Consider the following 20,611-nt stretch of genomic DNA (forward strand, 5'->3'; position numbering starts at 1 on the left):
AAGACTACATGACATTAGTTGATCATTGTGGGAAAGTGTTCTGCAAACTGTAAAGAACTCTTCAAGGTTAGATGTTGTTATTACCCTACTCCTTTGGGGTAGAAACAGTGGAGGTTGGCTTAAGTTCAAGCCCTTTTCTGTGACTGTCTCTTGCATACCTTTTCTTACTGGAGGATTGCTTTAGTCTGAATCAGTGGCCATTGTCGGTCAAAGGTGAAGTAATAGCTCCTTTTGGAGAAAGTTTATAGTCTCTGTTCTTGGGTAAGTGTCCAAGCATTACTCTTAGGATGGCTGGTCCTACATATGGACTGACTTCCGGCAGGTCTGCTGTGCTGCCCAGGGCTCACTTCCCTGGTAGGATGAGCTCATGGTGTTGCTTAAGCCTGGAGCAGTCTTCTAAGAGGTTGTTCTCCAAGGTGTACTCATGCAAACTTTCTGAGGCCATTCTTCATATCATGGTCCAGGATATTGATACATAGGTCCACAGACTATCTTATACTGCTGACCAGCCACATCATGAATCAAATATTAAGCATCTGTCATGTGCAGAGTTCCTGTACTAGGCTCAGAGAAAGTACAAAATGAACATGGATCAGTGTTCTTGCACTCAAAAGTGTACATTTTTGTTAGATGTGCAAACGATAAAATTTAATTTAGACTTAATTGGTTATTTGGAGCTACTTTTCTAGGGCATTTTCTAGGACAATTTTCTTCCTTTCCTAGGAAAATTTTGTTGCATAATTAGATCAGTTTTTCCATGTGTATATCATATCTCAAAGACTGTTTTCTTTATTATCTCTTTTGCTTGTCATGGCATGCTGTGACTTTTTGAATCAACAAAATGCTATGATTACTACTACTTTTGAAGGATTGAAGCAGAGTGAACTTTCACAAGTTCTTCAAGATCATGTAGAAATTCTGGAACAGAGCAAGAGGAACAGGGAGAATAGTGCAAAGGTTATGAAATCAGACTTCCAAGGAGTAGAATCACATCTCCCCCACTTGAAAACTATGTTGGCGGGGCAAGTTCTGTAACCCCTAGTACCCTTAGCTGTACGTTGGGAATAATATTGTATGTGCCTCACAGGGTTATTGAGTATTAAATCAGATGTGTGTGTGTGTGTGTGTGTATCAGTTATCTGGCCTATGAGAAGTACTTAGCACTTGTTAATCATTAATTAATTAATTGATTATTATTATTGAGATTATCTGGTACGAAAATACAATTTTTTTCTGTCTTTTTAAAATAGACATTTATTTATTTTCTTTTCCTTATTATGAAAATGACATGAAAAACACATAAATATGTACAAGTTAGAGTCAATTCATGCAAATAGTTTTAAAGTCTTCATTTTCTATTACTATTAGTGGATTTTTTGGAATAAATTTTTGCTTACATTTAGACTCTTTCGGATTTTTTTCTAAATACAGGATTACTGGATGAAAGAATATGAACGTTTACAAACATTTCAGTAAATTTTATCAAATTGCTTTTTGGTGCACTTGGGCCACTTGACGTTCCTACCAGCTCTGGGTAAGAGTATCAGTCTCAGAATCACATCCGTGGTCAGCAACATTTCACTTTTCTTTTCTTTTCCTTTTTTTTTTTTTGCCCATAGGATCCAACAGTACATTAAAAGGATTATTCACCACGACCAAGTGGGATTTATCCCTGGGCTGCAAGGTTGGTTCAACATCCGCAAATCAATCAATGTGATACAATACATTAATAAAAGAAAGAACATTTCACTTTTCTATTCTTACTTTGGTAACAGGAAATTTCATTGTAATTTTCATATGCATATTTTGATCAGTGAGACTGACAGTTTTCATGATTTTATTGGCCATTTTTTTTCCTAGTGAGAGATAAAGGCAGATTTCAACCCAGGTCTAGTGAGATCTAAAACCTCTGTCCTTTCCACGCATGCCTTGTAAAGCTGGAGTTACTTAGTGGACGTATCTTCACTCAGCCCAAGCAGTCTCTGGAAGCCCAATCTGAGCTCCTGCATCCTGAGTGCATAGACCATGGGATTGAGTGCAGGGGGCATAACATTGTGCAGCACATTAAGGAGTACAGGGATTAGGGGGCTCTTCTTCTCTGCAAGTGTGTGACAGACAGCACAATGATACCTGTGTAGAAGAAGAGAATGAGGATGAGGTGGGAGCTGCAGGTACCCAAAGCCTTCGACAATGCTTCTGTGAGTTCAACCTCAGCACAGAGTGAAAGATTAACACGTAAGAAGAAAACACCAGAGCCATATCACTGCCAATCGGGATCCAAGCTAAGATCAGTTGGTAAAATCTGTTCACAGTGATGTCATCACAGGCCAGACTGGTGGCCCCCAAGTTAGAGCACAGGCAGTGGTCAGTTTCATTCCTGGAGCAGTGGTGTCGCTGGGCAGCCAGGACAGGCACTGGGATGGTCAGCAGGCCATTCCTGAGCACCATGGACAGTGTGGCTTTGATCACAAAAGCCTCGGTGACTATGGAGGGGTACCGAAGGGGGTGACAGATGGCTACATATCTGTCGACAGCCATCAAGAGGAAGATACCAGATTCCATGCACAAGGAGCAATGGATGGCATAGATCTGAGCAAAACACTCAGGGAGGCTGATGGCCTTGACATCAAACCAGAAGATGGCCAGGATCTTCGGCATGATGGTGGTGGCCAGGCCCATGTCCACAACGGCCAATATGCCCAGAAAATGGTACATAGGCACGTGTGGCGTGACCTCACATTGGATGGTGATCATGATGAGGATGTTGGCACCAAGAGCTAAGAGGTAGAGCGGAGCCAGGGGCAGGGAGAGCCAGTGCTGCCAGGTGTGAATGCCTGGGAGCCCCATGAGGATGAACTGGGAAATCTGGAGCCTGGAACTGTTGGTAACACTAGTGGAGGTATTCGTGGTGTGGGTGCCCCGTTCTCAGTGTCTGTCCATAAAACTGAAATAGGAAGAAGATTGCGTTTGAAAGTTCAGCTCGGGGTCCTCATAATGCAGACTCCCACCAATGATCCAGTTTCTTTTGTGTGTGAATAACCTTCAACATCTTTTTTTTTTGCTCCTGGAAATATTCCACAGGGGAGTAATAAAACAAGCCAAAATTTGTTCTAAACATAAAGTTTGGAATAACCATTTATCATTACCACCTGTGTATCTAGTAAGCATGTTCAAATGTATATATCAAGAATAATCTTCTTACCAACAGATAACAAATACTAATATTTGGTTTCCTTCCATTTTTCTATTTTCTATTTAAGTAAGCAGTTTACATCATTTTATGAGGATAATGTTGTATCTTGCCTTTGTATTTTAGTATTGTGTTCTAGGACATAAAATAGGCACTCAGTAAAAATTTATGACATGGATAAATAAATAAACCACAGCTTTCCAGTATCATTAAAAGCAATGTAGAATCTTAATTTTGATGACTGCTTTATATTTCTAAATTTGGCTGTACCATAATTTACTCACCACTATCTTATTTTCAGATTATTTCCTTTAAGTAGAGTTTTTAAAATGATACAAAAGTGATACATACAAAGAACATAGCCATCTTAGAATTTTATTTTCAGTAATATTTTGATTTTAAGTGTTATAAATGTACATGGTTAAAAGTCAAATAAAATAAAAAATATAAACAACAGACAGTAAGACTTCTGGGCTTGGGTCTCCTAAATCCCTTCCTTTTCCCCAGATGCAGCCAGTAACCCAGTCTGTTAGGAATCCTTCCAGAGATAGTTTTTGTATGAACAAGAATCTACCTATATTTTTCTTATAAAAGACAAAAGCAAATGTTAGCATACTCATCATACCCTTTATCCTTTGTTTCCTTTCCTTTTCTTTCTTAATTATCTTGAGACTGCTCCATATCACAAACTAGATATGCCTCACTGCTAAGTACCTGATTTTCTACCACATGGATATCTGATAATTTAATGAGAACTTCTAACATTCAATTTGTTTCAAGTATTTTGTTACTGTAAAAAATGATGTACTAAATGTACTGTTCATATATCTTTATGCATATGTATAAGCTTATAGGAAAATTTCTAAGAGTGAATTGGGGGGTGAAATGGAAAAAGAAAGATTTTGATTGATATTGCCAAATTGTTTTTCAAGAAGTTATTCTGCCCCTGTATGAGAATATGGCTATTTTAAATGCTCTTGATGTATACTGAAATGTCGCTTCATACACTGTAGATATTTACATACCCAGAGTTTGCTCAGGATTGTGTTTATGTTACTATATCCATCCATTTCATCACATCCTGAATTAGGAATTTTAATTTAAAAATCTTTATTAATAGAGTAAGTAAAAATTGATATTTCAATTTTGGTTCAGTTTTCACTTGACTGTTGAGTGACCTTTGACATTTTCTTTTTTTTGAACTTTGACATTTTCAAAGATTTATTTTCCACTTATGTGCTTCTTCACTAATTTTCTCTTTTGTCTTTATGTGCAACTTGTCTCATAGTATTAAATGAAATAATGTTTTTCAAATGCTCGGTGTGGAGTCTAACAGTACAACCTTATTAATTTGTATGGATTTCACGCTATCTTTTTTTTTTTTAATTTCATTATATCTTAAGGATATTACCTCTGTTGAATTTTCTGGAAATACTTCCTTCAATTCATTTTCCATTAAATTCTATCTATCTTTTCTAAAAAATGATTTACACACATGCATACACAAACTTTTATATAGTCATAACAATTGTAGTTTTTATATTATTTTGTGACTTTTAAACTTTTAATACTGCAAAATCAGTATTTTAATAAATATTTAATAGCATATTCTTTATGAAAATTTATTTTAATTTAATTTTTTTAAAAAGATTTTTTTTATTTATTTGACAGAGAAGGACACAGTGAGAGAGGGAACACAAACAGGGGGAGTGGGAGAGGGAGAAGCAGGCTTCCCGCCGAGCAGGGAACCCAATGCGGGGCTCGACCCCACACCCTGAGATCATGACCTGAGCTGAAGGCAGACGCTTAATGACTGAGCCACCCAGGTGCCCCTATTTTAACTTAATTTTTAAAAAAAATTTGAAATTTCAGGGGCGATTGGATGGCATAGTCGGTTGAGTGTCTGACTCTTGGTTTTGGCTCAGGTCTGATCTCAGGGTTGTGAGATTGAGAGAGTTTCTCTCTCCTCTTTCTGCCTCTCCCTCCCCATCCCATTCTCTCTCTCTCTAAAATAAATAAATTAAAAAAAAAAAGAATTTGAAATTTCACTTGGAGTGAAAAAGTATCTAATTTCTCCCCACTAATAGTTAAACAATTGTTTCAGCATCATTCAATAAATGAGACTTCTTTTTTCCCATTATTCTGAACGTCCTTTTTTGGTCACATATTAAATTACAACCTATATTCAAAGATCACTGCCTCCCAGGACAATCTTTTCCGTTCTTAGTGTCATTACCAATTGAATCATGTATTTACCACACAATAGGGGAGATTCTTAGTAACAACTTCAAAAATGTTTTAAATTAATGTTAATTTAAATGCTATTCTTTGGAATATTATATATTAAAATACAAATTAATTATGGAAGAATTGATGTCTTTATCCATTGATTCTTTCCATTCAGAAATCTATATGTTTTTCCTTTTTTGTCGTAGGTATTTTTGAATTTTTTCTACTATTATTACTTTTGTCTCTCTTTGTATTTCCTTTTATTTTTTTAAAATATTTTATTTATTTATTTGACAGAGAGAGAGAGCACAAGCAGGGGAAGTGGCAGGCAGAGGGAGAAGCAGGCTTCCCGCCGAGCAGGGCGCCTGATGTGGGGCTCCATCCCAGGACCCTGGGATCATGACCTGAGCCGAAGGCAGCCGCTTAACTGACTGAGCCACCCAGGCACCCCTCTTTGTATTTCCTAATTGGCTACTGTTACCTAAGAAAACTCCTGATGACTATTGTTTTTTAAGACACTTTCCAAAATATAGCTCTTTTACAGTATTGCTTTCCAAAGCTAATAGTGTTTTAGTAAATTTTCTGTTTCACATTGTTTTTGGTAGAAGAATATATTTCCTACAGTTAGATAAGTTTGACTATTGTAAGTTTTTATTTTGCATCATATTAAAATCCTTATACATTTCTAAACAATATAAGGGAACAGTGATAGTCAATATCTGTGTCTAGGTCTGGACTTGAAGTAGAATATCTCTAGAACTTTCCCTTCAGTGTGCCACTGGCTAATGATTTTCTGATGAATGGTCTCTATTAGTTTTGATGATTTGATGCCTATTTCTAGTTCTTGATGTTAAAAAAAATCAGAAATGGGTAAATTCAATCACTATCTCTTTTCAGGATCTTGGATCCGTAACTTAAATGGGAGGATCTCCTGTTGGCACCATTCTTTCAGCTTTGACAGCATGCCTCCCCAATGTCAGGCTCCGAGAGGCAGCCTTTGGTTGCTCTTTTGTTAGGCAGGGGTTTCTACTGTCCAGAGAATTGCTCAGTCTCATTTTTCTCACTTGTTTGCCAGACCTCAGGCTTTTGTCTCTTTAGGGAAGGTCTTGAGGAATAAGAGGGCCAAAGTCAGAAGGATCAAAAGAAGGAAGCAAAGTGAGAAAGCCAAAGATGCAGAGAAAGAGAGGCAGGGCAACCAGAACCCAGAGCTAGAAACATAGAACCAGAAAACGGTGCCCTCCCCTCCCCTTCCTTCCCTTTGACCCCTGGTTACTCTCTGCTAGGAGGTCCTGTAGAGACCCTTTCCAAGTGGAACTGCCTTCTACGGCTGCTTCTATTCGCTTGGCTACACCTGTCTTTTATGCCTTTGTTGCTGGGAGTACACCTTCTCCTCTCCCCTGGGGCCTGAGCAGTTGCACAGATTGGAGCACAGAGTTGCCCTAGACCTTCTTGGCTACTCCCTAGGTCCTCCATGAGGCTCTCTGTAATCTTTTTTCTTGTGTGAACCAAGGCATGGTGTCTTTTTGCCATAGCCCCAAATGGCCCCCAGTGATCTTAGACATATGTCAAGCCTGGTTCAGGGAATAGAAATACTCAGCCCCCAGTCCCATGGAAAGTACTATTATGTGGTCCCTCTGTCTTTTAAAAATTTTTAGGTTAGCCATTTACTTTTTCTTTTTTTAAATTTTATTTTAATTCCAGGTAGTTAACATACAGTGTTATATTAATTTCAGGTGTACAATATAGTAATTCAACACTTCCATATATCACTTGACGCTCATCATGACAACTACACTCCTTAATCCCCATCACCTATTTAACCCATCCGCCCATGCACGTCCCTTCTGGTTATCATCCATTTGTTCTCTATAATTAAGAGTCTGTTTCTTGATTTCTCTCTCTCTCTCTCATTTTTTCCCTTTTGTTTCTTAAATTCACATATGAGTGAAATTATATGGTATTTGTCTTTCTCTGACTGACTTATTTTGCTTAGCATAATACTCTAGCTCCATCCATGTTGTTGCAAATGGCAAGATTTCATTCTTTTTTATGGCTGAGTAATATTCCATTATATATTACTCAACCATAAAAAAGAATATATATATCACATCCTCTTTATCCATTCATCAATTGAAGGATGCTTGGGTTGCTTCTGTATCTTGACTATTGTAAATAATGCTGCTATAAACATAGCGTTGCATGTATCCCCTTGAATTAGTTCTTGTATTCTTTGGGTAAATAGCCAGTAGTGTGATTGCTGGATCATAAGGTAGCTCTATTTTTAACTTTTTGAGGAACCTTCATACTGTTTTCCAGAGTGGCTGCACCAGTTTACATTCCCACCGAAAGTGCACTAGTTCCTTTTTCGCCATATCCTCACCAACACTTGCTGTTTCTTGTATTGTTGATATTAGCCATTCTGACAGATGAGAGGTGATATCTCATTGTAGTTTTAATTTGTATTTCCCTGATGATGAGTGATGTTGAGCATTTTTCATGTGTCTGTTGGTCGTCTTTATGTCTTCTTAGGAAAAATGTCTGTTCATGTCTTCTGCCCATTTTTTAAATTGGATTAATTGTTTTTTGGATGTTGAGTTTTATAAGTTCTTTATGTAATTTGGGTACTAACCCTTTATTTTATTTATTTTATTTTTAAATTTAATTTAATTTTATTATGTTATGTTAGTCACCATACAATACATCATTAGTTTTTGATGTGGTGATCCACAATCCATTGTTTTCATATAACACACAGTGCTCCATGCAGTATGTCACCTCCTTAATACCCATCACTTGGCTAACTCATCCTCCCCTCTAAAACCTCAGTTTGTTTCTCAGAGTCCATAGTCTCTCATGGTTCAACTCTCCCTCTGATTCCCACCCCCCTTCATTTTTCCCTTCCTTCTCCTCATGTCCTCCATGCTATTCCTTATGTTCCACAAATAAGTGAAACCATATGATAATTGACTTTCTCTGCTTGACTTATTTCACTTAGCATAATCTCCTCCAGTCCCATCCATGTTGATGTAAAAGTTGGGTAGTCATCCTTTCTGATGGCTGAGTAATATTCCATTGTATATATGGACCACATCTTCTTTATCCATTCATCTGTTGAAGGGCATCTCGGCTCTTTCCACAGTTTGGCTCTTGTGGACATTGCTGCTATGAACATTGGGGTGCATATGGCCCTTCTTTTCACTACATCTGTGTCTTTGGGGTAAATACCCAGGAGTGCAATTGCTGGGTCATAGGGTAGCTCTATTTTTAAATTTTTGAGGCAACTCCACACTGTTTTCCAAAGTGGCTGTACCAACTTGCATTCCCACCAACAGTGTAAGAGGGTTCCCCTTTCTCCACAACCTCTCCAACATTTGTTGTTTCGTTATTTTATTTTTTTTAAAGATTTTATTTATTTATTTGACAGAGAGAGACAGAGCGAGAGGGAACACAAGCAGTGGGAGTGGGAGAGGGAGAAGCAGGCTCTCTGTGGAGCAGGGAGCCTGATGCAGGGCTTGATCCCAAGACCCCGAGATCATGACCTGAACTGAAGGCAGACGCTTAATGACTGAGCCACTTGGCGCTCCTGATACTAACCCTTTATTGAAGATGTCATTTTCAAATCCATTTTGAATTTATTTTTGTGTTTGGTATTAGAAAGTCGTCCAGTTTCATTCTTGTGCATCTTGCTGTCCAGTTTTCCCAACACCATTTGGTGAAGAGACTGTCTTTTTCCCATTGGATATTCTTTCTGCTTTGTTGAAGATTAATTGACCATATAATTTTGAGTTTGTTTATGGATTTTCCATTCTGCTCTATTGATCTATGTGTCTATTTTTGTGTTAGTACCATACTGTCTTGATCACTATGGCTTTGTAATAGAACTTGGAAGTCTAGAATTGTGATGCCTCCAGCTTTCTTGTTTTTCTTTTTCAGGGTTGCTTTGGGTGTTTGGGGTCTTGTGGTTTCATACAAATTTTGGGATTGTTTATTCTTGTTCTGTAAAAAATGCTGTTGGTATTTTGGTAGAGATTACATTAAATGTATAGACTACTTTGGGTAATACAGACATTTCAACAATATTTGTTCTTCCAATCCATGAGCATAGAATGTCTTTCCATTTCTTTGTGTCCTCTTCAATTTCTTTCATCAGTGTTTTATAGTTTTCAAAGTATAGGTCTTTCACCTCTTTGGTTAGATTTATTCCTAGGTGTTTTATTATTTTGGGTGCAATTGTAGATGGTATTGTTTTCTTAATTTCTTTTTCTGCTGCTTCATTATTGGTGTATAGAAATGCAACAGATTTCTGTACATTGATTTTGTATCCTGCGAGTTTACTGAATTCATTTATCAGCTCTAGCAGTTTTTTGGTGGTGTCTTTCATTTTTTGTTGTTGCTGTTCTTTCAGGTTTTCTGTATATGGTATCATGTTATCTGCAAATAGTGAAAGTTTTACAACTTCCTTATCAATTTGGATGCTTTTTATGTCTTTACGTTGTCTGATAGCTGTGGCTAGGGCTTTCTAGTACCATGTTGGATAAAAGTGGTGAGAGTGGACATCCTTATTTTGTTCCTGACTTTAGGGGAAAAGCTCTCAATTTTTTCCCATTAAGGATGATGTTAGCTATGGGTTTCTCATAGATGGTCTTTATTATGTTTAGGTACGTTCCCTCTAAACCTCCTTTGTTGAGGGTTTTTATCATGAATGGATGTTGGACTTTGGCAAATGCTTTTTCTGCATCTAGTGAAATGATCATATAGTTCTTATCCTTTATCTTATTGATGTGATGTATTACATTGATTGATTTGCGAGAATTGAACCACACTTGCAACTTAGGAATAAATCACTTGATTGTGGTCAATGATTTTTTTTAATGCATTGTTGAATTTGGTTTGCTAGTATTTTCTTGAGGATTTTTTGCATCTATGTTCATCAGGGATTTTGACCTATATAGTTCTCTTTTTCAGTGGAGTCTTTATCTGGTTTTGGTATCAGGGTAATGCTGGCCTCATAGAATGAATTTGGAAGTTTTCCTTCCTTTTCTATTTTTTTGGAATAGTTTGAGAAGAATAGGTATTAACTCTTCTTTAAATGTTTTGTAGAATTCACCTGTGAAGCCATCTGGACCTGGACTTTTGTTTGTGGGGTTTTTTGATTACTGACTCAGTTTCTTTGCTGGTTATCAGTCTGTTCAAATTTTCTGTTTCTTCCTGTTTCAGTTTTGGTAGTCTATATGTTTCTAGAAATTTCTCCATTTCTTCTAGGTTGTCCAATTTGCTGGCAAATAGAAAATTTGCTGAGTTTTCATATTCTTTTATAATTGTTTGTATTCCTGTGGTGTTGGTTATTTCTCCTTTCTCATTGTGATTTTATATATTTTAGTCCTTTCCCTTTTTTTTTTCTTGGTAAGTCTGGCTAGAGGTTTATTAATTGTATTGATTTTTTTTCAAAGAATTATCTCCTGGTTTCATTGATCTGTTATATTATTTATTTATTTTAGTTTCTATATCATTTCTTTTTTTTAAAAAAGATTTATTTACTTTAGGGAGAGCGAGGGAGAGACAGAGCAAGCAGGGGGAGGGGCAGAGTGACAACGAGAGGCGGGGAGAGAGAGAGAGAGAGAATCCTGAAGCCGACTCCCTGCGGAGCACAGAGCCCAATGCAGGGTTGATCCCAGGAGCCTGAGATCATGACCTGAGCTGAAACCAGGAGCCGGCTGCTCAACTTACTGAGCCACCCAGGCACCCCTCTGTATAATTTATTTCTCTTCTATCCTTTATTATTTCCTTCCTTTAGCTGGTTTTAGGTTTTGTTTGTTATTTTTCTAGTTCTTTTTGGTGAAAGGTTAGGTTGTTTGAGATTTTTCTCGTTTCTTGAAGTAGGCATGTATTGCTATAAACTTCCCTCTTAGAACTACTTTTGCTGCATCCCAGAGGTTTTGGATCATTGTGTTTTCATTTTCATTTGTTTCCATGTACCTTTTAATTTCTTCTTTAATTTCCTGGTTGACCCATTCATGTTTAGTAGATGTTATTTAACCTCCATGTATTTGTGAACTTTCTAGATTTTTTCTTGTGGTTGACTTCTAGTTTCATAGCATTATGGTCAGAAAATATGCATGGTATGATTTCATTCTTCTTGAATTTGTAGAGGTTTGTTTTGTGTAACATGCGATCTATTTTGAAAAATGTTCCATGAATACTTGAGAAGAATGTGTATTCTCCTGTTTTAGGATGGAATGTTCTGAATGTATCTGTTAAAATCAAACTGCAATGCATGCATGACAAAGCTTCAGCTAACTAACACGGGGGAGGGAACAGTGCCCACCACAGTTTAATCCACAGAAGACCAAAGTGTCCCAGCTATCATATACCCATCTCACAGTGTCACTGCATGGGGGCTTCTTAGGGGTGGGTGTGACCTTGGGCTTTCTATAGCCAAAGGAGTCCCTGAGAGTAACAGCCGGAGGATGTCTGCTCTCCTACTAGCTGACAGAAAGTCCTTCCTTGAAGAGGGATCTGTGCAGTCCACCTGTGTACCTACCTCACTTCACACTATTCAATCAAATGAGAAATTTTTAGTATTTCCCTTTCTTGAACCTGGTTTCTCAAATACATTTCTTAAACTCTCACCTTTAGCATCCAGAGATGTTCTTCTTTCTTTATGAATATTTTTTTATGTTCATGTGGGTAATTTCTACTAGTCTTTGGCTTCTCACCTAAGTATCACTTCTTCTAAGAAGCCTTCCCTGATTTTCCAAGTCTTTTTAAGATCCCATTCCTGTGTACTACCATAATGCCCCAAACTTCCCCTTTTATCAATCTTTGGATAGCATTATAGTTGCCATTGTGTGTCTCTTCTCTTCATTACTTTACACTCTGAGAGCAGGGGCTGTGCCTATTTTATCCATTATTTTATTCCTCATATCTCTCAGGGTAGCTGGCTGATAATAGATGTTCAACAAATGTTATATTGAATCGAATCTTTTTTCTCTCTGCTGCTATAACACCATACTTTCTGTACTCCATTATGTATATTAATATATAGTAAAAGTATCAGTATCAAATCCAGCTACGTTAATCAACTCTTATTAATTCAACTTCAGTGCCGCATATTTTCAGTGTCCTGAATTTTCTTTTTGTGTCCTATGGTTAATGCTTGTACTTCCCCGTGTTCTTTCCTCAAGCAATCTCTTCATAGTCTGCATTATTTTCTTGGATGATATCCACTACTGAGGTTTTGCCAGTGGACATCAACCCCAAACTATCATTTACAACTTTGTTAGAGGTGTATTTATATATTAATTTTTTTCACTTTCTTTCTCTTATCGAAGGTTGGCCTTATGCATTTGTTCCTTGAAGGGCCAAAATTGTTCATGAGGCTGGAAATCAGATACTAAAGCTTGTACATATGTAAGTGTTAAGGTTATTTAGAAAAACAAATTCAGGCTGGATGGTGAAGATTAAGACAACATGACACAAGTTCTAAAAGAGGAAGGATCAGGCCATTAGAAAAGCTAAGAGCACGTAGCAGAGATTAATAATGTCTTGAAGAAATTTTAAAGATAAGGTACTATGGCTGATAGTGACTTTTTGTAAAAGATCTTATTCTTTTACTTTTTAGATGAGTACTATGGAAATATAGTCTGTTCCAAGATTTATGATATTGAGTGATGGGGCTCACATTCTCCAGGTCAGATTATAAAGAAAGCTTCTAATCCCTACAGATTAAAAGGTAGCTCCTTATCCATATCACTCAGACTCAGTAGGTATAATGAAAATTTGAAAATAAACTGGCTAAGATATGATGGCTATGTGTCTTGATCCATACCTTCGTTGGCACAAGAGCTATAGGCAATAGAAAACAGGGACTCTTTCTTATGAAATAGTAATGGGCAGATTTATGAGACCCCAGTGTCTGCCCATCAGCAAAATATTCATGAATCTGATACTATCTAATGAGATTGTTGCAAGGCATTTTATTCACAGGTTCCAAAAGCCCTACTGATATCTGAAGCTACAATTTGCAGCTTGGTGACTGGATTCACAACAATGTTTATCAAAGAAAAACATCACCTGAACTTTACTAGGAGTAACCATTCCAAATCTACTTACTACAGTCCTTCAGTCAAATGTTCAGACTTCAGATTAGTGCCATTTTTATTACTGTTGGAAGACATGAGCCTCACCTACTTAGCAAACTCCTATACATGATTTATGTCCCTTTCTCAGATACAGGCATTGATGACGTACTTTTTTATTTTTTTTAAAGATTTTATTTATTTGTCAGAGAGAGAGAGAGAGAGAACACAAGCAGGAGGAGCAGCAGGCAGAGGGAGAAGCAGGCTCCCCAATGAGGAAGGAGCCGGTTGCAGGACTCAATCCCAGGATCCTGGGATCATGACCTGAGCCAAAGGCAGACCCTTAACCAACTGAGCCACCCAGGCATCCCCGCTGACATATTTTTTACTTGTCAGACTGTTGGTCCAGTCTAGAGGCAATTTTTGAAGACCTAAGTCTACATGGATCAAATTGACAATTCTGAACCTTATCTAAAATCTGTTGTTGTTTGGCTACTTGAAGGAAATGATCAATAAAATAGATGATTTTTCAATGAAAAACTTTCATTTCTTTTGGGTAAATATTTAGGCATAGAGTTGCTGGGTTCCGTGGTAAGTATACATTTAATTTTATTAAAACACATTTGCCAAATTGTTTTTCAAAGTGGTTGTAGCATTCTCCATTCTCAACTGCAATATGTGAGAGTCCCAGTTGTTCTGCATGCTCTTCAGCACTTAGTTTTAATTTTAGCCATTCTATTATGTCTATCATTGTAGGTCATTATGGTTTTAATTAGCATTTCTTTGATGACTAATGACATTGAACATCTTTTTACATGCTTTTGGTTTGTTGGCCATTTATAAATCTTCCTTTGAGAAGTGTCTGTTCAAATATTTTTACTGTTTTTAATTGGGGTGTTTGCCTTACTGCTTTGTAAAATTTCTTTGTATAATCTGGATTCAAGTCCTTTCTCAGATATATGCAATGCAAATACTTTCAGCCTGTGGCTTGCCTTTTCATTTCTTTCTTTCTTTTTTAAATATTTGTTTACTTAAGAGAGGGAGAGAGAGAGAGAGAGCATGTACAAGTGGGAGGGGCAGAGGGAGAGGGAGAGAGAATCTGAAGCAGACTCTGAGCTGCTCGATCTCATGACCCTGAGCCAAAACCAAGAGTCAGCCACCCAACTGACTGCACCTCCCAGGCGCCCTGCCTTTTCATTTCTTAATAGTGTCTTCCAAGTAGCAGATTTTTAAATTTTGGCAAACTCAAATTTATCAATTTTAATTTTATAGCTTTTTGTGTCCTATTGAAACAATCTTTGCCTAACATAAAGTTGCAAAGATTTTACCCTATTTATTTTTTCTGGAAAATTTATAGTTTTAGCTTTTACATTAGGTCTAAGATTGCTGGAGGTCATTGAGAGGACATGACTTCTGGTTGACCTGGAAGCTTGACCCAGGTAATTAGAGGCTCCTCACCCCACCCCATTTTTGGAATATATGTTCTGCCCACCCTTCTCAGAGCCAGAGCAGTTATCAAGGATGCAAATACATGAATATAACATTTCTTTCCATTAAGTTAAATCTTCTCTCATTTCCCTCAGTAGTGTTTCAGGAACTCAGAAATATTTTATCAAATTTATACCTGAGTATTTTATATATTTTGATACCTTCATACATTATAACTTTATGAATTTGATTTTACAGTTTTTTCATAGCTAGTTAGTAGAAATGCAGAAAATCAATTTTGTATTAACTTTGTATCTTGTGACCCTGCTAAATTCACTTATTAGTACAGATCTTAGACTTTCCTACAGTCATGTTGTCTGCAAGTGATAACCATTTTATGCCTTTCCAATCCATAAGATTTTAGTTTTTGGTCTTATTTCAAGGGTTAGGGCCTCTAGTACAAGGGTGAATAGAAGTGGTAAGAGTGGGTATCCTTGATAATCCTGATTTTAGGGAGAAAGCCCTCAACTTTTTACTATATGTTTGATGCTAAAGGTTTACACTGATACTTTTTATCATGTTTGGGAAATTTCCTATTATTTCCAGTATGATGAGCATTTTTTCTATTATTATCATAAAAGAATGTTGGTCTTTGTCTAATGATTTTACTTTTGTCTCCCATAAGAGGGATCTGTATGCTTTTCATTATTTTGTTAATGTGATGAGAATTTATTTTGAATTATAATTTATCTTGCATTTTTGGGAAAGCCCAATCTATTCATGATATAATATTCTTTTTATATGTTGTTGGATCGTATTTGCTAATCATTTGTTAAGGATTTTTATATCTGTGTTCATGAGGGATTTTGGGTTGGATTTTCCTATCTTGTACTGTCTATATGATTTTGTCATAAAAGGGGTTGGGAAGTGTTCCCTCTTCCCTTGTTTTCTAAAAGTTTGCATTGCTATTTCTATTGTAAGGATTGTCATTGTTTCTTTCTTAAAAGTTTGATAGAATTTGCCAGTAAAGACTTGATCCAATTTCCTCCATTTTACCCCATTGCCACTGCTTTCTTCCAGATTTTCATCAATTCTTACCCACTCTAATATCATATCATCTTCTTATGCCTAGAACACTGTGAAAGAAATCTATTTAAGCATGAATCAGTCTGTGCCACTGCCCTCTTATTAACATGTAGGGCTGTGGGGTGGAGCACTCAAGACTTGCCACAGTCTGGGTCCAACCTTCCTCTCAAACCTCATCCCTCTGCACTGTTCCCTCAATATTGATCTCTTAGCTGTTTATCCAAAATTCCATACTTTATGAGTTTGGAGTCCCTTTTAGGGCTAGTGAGTCATTCTGGAATATTCTATTCCACCCTTCAACTTTCCTCTTTAATGTTGCCTTATTTGTGAAGCCTTCCCTGATCCCCACAGATATAATTAGATGCTCTCTCTCCAGGTGTTCCCATCTCTCCATGGTGTGGCCACAAATCCCTGTGTATGCCTCTGCTTTGACTTTGGTGGTGCTTCGCCTTGGTTTGATGCGTATCTTCCACTTGACTGTGTTTAAAATCTCTGAATTTCTTTCCACAACCTTAAGGGGAACTCAGGAAATATATTTTTTTGATACAAATTATTGATCCCAGTCCTCTTGACTATTTTTGGAGCTTTAACCAATTCCATTCTCTTGATATTTTACACGGTTTCTGACTTTAGGCGAAGGTTCAGAGTTTCAGTCAAGCAGTCCACAGTCACACTAATCTAGAGTTCTAATTCTGAGACTTTTCTTTATTTCCTGGGCCTGAGTTACTGTGTCTGTTACCAGTGCCTCTTAGACTGGACTTGGTGTTGCTCTTGCTACTTGTTCTGCCTACTCCTTCCTCCTCCGCTGGGGCTCTGGGCTGGTATTTTCTGCTTCATAATACTTCTCTGCAGTTTCAGAGACATCATAGCATCTTCTGCTCTAAGCTCACTGCTATCCAACTTGACTTCTGTGTTAGGAAACTGAGTGTTTCATATTAGGATTCCTAATCTTGGCTCTACCTGAAATGACACCTGCTATGTCTTCTTCTTCCCTCTGGAACTGGTTTGGTACCCTTAGAGCATGGCTCTCAGAAATGGATGACCTGATTTGGGTACTGACCCTTACCAATAAACCTTGTGCTGTTCCCTTCCCATATAGCCTATGTTGCCCTTTGTCTTTCTGATAAGGGAGCATCATTCTAAAGACACAGGTCTTACTGAGTCCTGAACCATAAATTTGCATGGGTTTGTTCTTGTTTTTTTCCCTTTGGCTTTACAAAACAAATAATTTTTCCCCTGCAGGGACTTTCTTCCTGGACTTGAAGAATCCATGAAAAATCTTGCATGTCACCACAAGTGTTCTCTTGTGTAAGCTGTACACACTCAATTTTTTGAATCCTTCTTAATCCATCAAATCCCTCTCAATCAGATCCGTCATAATCTTGAATATCCTCCCATAGATTAACCTGGCACCATTTTCAAGAGTGATTTTGGTGGCTGAGATGAGAATCAAATGTAGAGAGATTGGTTAAGAAGGGACAGAGTTGTAGGTAATTTCACTTAAGGTGAGATAATATATGGATGGTAGTACCTACAAGACTTGGCATACCCTTGTACCTACCATTTTGAGTTCAGGTATTTGACATTATCTTCACTCTTATTCTCTGGGCAGGTTATCCTTTCTCATAAAGTCTTCTACTTATTAATCCATTCTTCCTCTCATGGTTCCACCTATATCATGGGGGGGGGGGTCATTTAGGTAATGTTGTATGTTGGTCCTGGTGTTGGCCCTCCCCATCCCTGCCTTCTTTCTCACTCACTCTAGATAAGATCATGCTTGCCATCAAATCAGGTAGTCCCCACTCCCTATGGCAGAAAGCTTTACCTTGTTTCTGGATGCAAGGCCTCTCTTGACATGGCACCCTGGAGTATTCAAAATATTCTCTGCTGGGGCTGTTCCCTGGGGTCCTAGTAAGAAGAGACCTTGTTGAACCTTTGTCTGAAGAAGAGGCAGAAGTACTAATTGGTGTCTGGGTGGTGGGAGCTTCATTTTGGATCCCTATAGGCAATGCCTGAAAAGATGCCCATTAAATACCCTGTTCTTGGAACTTGACTGGTAGCTTAACTTCTCATCCTTCTGTAGGTTAAACAGTGCAGCTCTTTGGTGAGTAGTGGCTAAGGGTAGGCCCAAGGAAGAGAGATACATACAGGCTTCATCCACAAATTAACTTTTCACCAACCTTCCCAGATCTGGATAATCTGATAGACTGTCTGGGGTGGAAATGCATGGTCTTGATATCACTGGGAAAAATTGGAAATACCACCAATACTGATGATGTGTAGATCATCAAAAGTCTATTTGGACCTTTTGTGTTATACAGACACAGGCAAGGGAAGTATCAGGTGTGTGAGAATTACTTACTCCCAAGCAGGCAAACATCTTTCTAGTCCTGGCTCAATGGTAAGCTATTTGTAAGTCTGTTCCTCTTTGAAACCCACAGAGTGAGTCATAGGGAAACATTTATGGAGACACCTCAATCTGTGTCCTAGATTCTTCTGGTTCCAGGACCCCCTCCCTCCCTTAACCTTCCCTTATGGAAGTAAAGGAGCTGAGCTTACTGGGTCATACTTTTCCTTGAGGCACAAGGTTATAATGAGGGACATTTGCTGGGTCCTGAGGGGCATTAGAGGTAATTATTTCTTAAACTGTTCTGAAGATACTGTCATGTTCCACAAGGCTGGCTGAGGCTTAAGGATGGGCAGCTTTGAGGATCGTGTGAAGCTGATGCTCAGGTGGTCAGAGCCACATTTCTTGACACCATTCAACCCCTCCTCCCCCACCACCAACACACACAGCAGTGTTCCCTGGGGGTGCTGAGGGGTTGGGAAGGAAGAGGGAAGCAATATTGGAGATGATATGGTATTTTTGACTATGTGCCTTTGGGTTAGTAACCTAGTCCTGGCTACATAATAGCCACCCATTGGATGAATATATCATCCCTTATCAAATCAAATGCATTGCTTCTGAATCTGAAGTTTCTGTTGCTCGTAAGCAGATTCCTCCAAATGTGTTATTTATTTTTTATAATTCAGTGAAAATAATATACTATTTTCAGCTCTTGACAAAGGATTTTCACATATTATATCTCATTGGATTCTCACAATGATCCTGTGAGATGGGTTTTAGTATATTCATTACACATGTGAGGAAACCAAGGCTTGGAAATGGTTAGATGATTTCCTTCAAGTCACAGAGCTGACATATGGCAGGAATAGTACCTCAAATCAGGACCTTGACTCCTGGTCCAGAGTTTATTCCAGGACACGAGGACTATTGGTCTACTCTAATCTCCATCTTCCTAGCTCTCATGCCTTCTGCTGAGGTTACACAGTCTCCTTAGTGGTTGTGGTGACTGTATGGGCAATAATCACATAGTTTCTCTTGGAGAGAAAAGCAAAACATTCTTGGCCACTTTAAGCTGTGCTGTTTCTTCTTTCTTGGATTATGCTCCTGGCTGACTTCTCTTCTTTCCCTCATGCTTAGAGACCATTTATTTCTGTCATTGGAATTGTGAGATCAACCCAGCTGCATATTTTCTGCCTGGAATGTGAATCACTTATCTTATGATCCTAAGCCCTCTTAGACCCTAGACCTAGATCTCTCTGTTTCCTTGTGTTTTTCTTTCACATGAGAGAATTGTGGCACTGGAGGTATTGAGGGGTGTTGGGAAGACCTGTACTCCCTAAATTGTTCCTCATCTGCCCTGCTATTTGATCCCTTTACTGCACACCCTTGGCCACCCAGCCCTGGATGTTCTTTCTTGGCCGGGCAGCAGTCACTGCTAACACACAGAGAGGGTGATGACTTCCTAGCTAGGGAATCAGGGATCGGTTTGATGTGAGCTCTTGTCTGATTCTGTCACTAAATTGATCTGTGACCCTCGGCCATTTTACTTCATTTTAGACCTCAGTTTTCTAACCTACAAAACAATGGTATTGGGCACAGGATATATTGTGGATCTGAATAATTTTGTATGCTTTTTGTGATTACATGAGAAATGGAACTGGAGGGAATGTCTGCCCATTTTTTTCTTCTGTTCTCATTAATTTGGCATGATTTAAAATTCTTTGGCTTTCACCTGACAGTTATTACCAAGAGCTTCTGTTTTTTACAGATCACCACAAATCTGAACTTTGTGTCTACCTCTGTACACCACTACCTTGAAGGAGAGGGAGATACAGGATTGAGATTCTGGGGAGAGAAACAAGATACACATTTATGAAATGATTGGAGAATAATTGCAGGAAGAACCTAATCAATTTTGGCATCATCAGGGACCATTTAGTCTGTAACATGGCAGTCAAGTGAAGTTTGGAGGAGTGTGACATCTCCAAACTAAGGGAATTTCCAGATGTTAGGATTTTTGACAGTTTCAGATAAATGTTAGTGATATGAGACTAAAGGACCATTTGAGGTCAGTGCTGATTAAATCCAGTCCAGAATTCAGAACTTGGGAATGTGAGCATGATGGGAAGGAATTTTTTTTTAACATTAGTTTCTGGGCATCTACTTAAATCTGGTTATGTCAAATTGCTCCAGGTCATAGATTTATTAGCATATTCAATTCTGGAACCTGGTTTCTGAACTTCTTGCCCAATG

The 20,611-nt window shown here is 38.0% G+C and overlaps 1 protein-coding gene across 1 annotated transcript; it reads right to left on the minus strand.

The window, feature by feature from the left end:
* Positions 1-1,943: 1,943 nt before the first annotated feature.
* LOC110576447 (olfactory receptor 56B4-like) lies at positions 1,944-7,791 on the minus strand. The gene is given in 4 exon segments (XM_021685642.2): positions 1,944-2,107; positions 2,110-2,199; positions 2,202-2,890; positions 7,763-7,791. Coding segments are annotated over 4 exon segments (972 nt in total).
* Positions 7,792-20,611: the final 12,820 nt, after the last annotated feature.

The sequence above is a fragment of the Neomonachus schauinslandi genome, chromosome 11 (genome assembly GCF_002201575.2).
Source record: "Neomonachus schauinslandi chromosome 11, ASM220157v2, whole genome shotgun sequence".
Classification (NCBI taxonomy): Eukaryota; Metazoa; Chordata; class Mammalia; order Carnivora; family Phocidae; genus Neomonachus; species Neomonachus schauinslandi.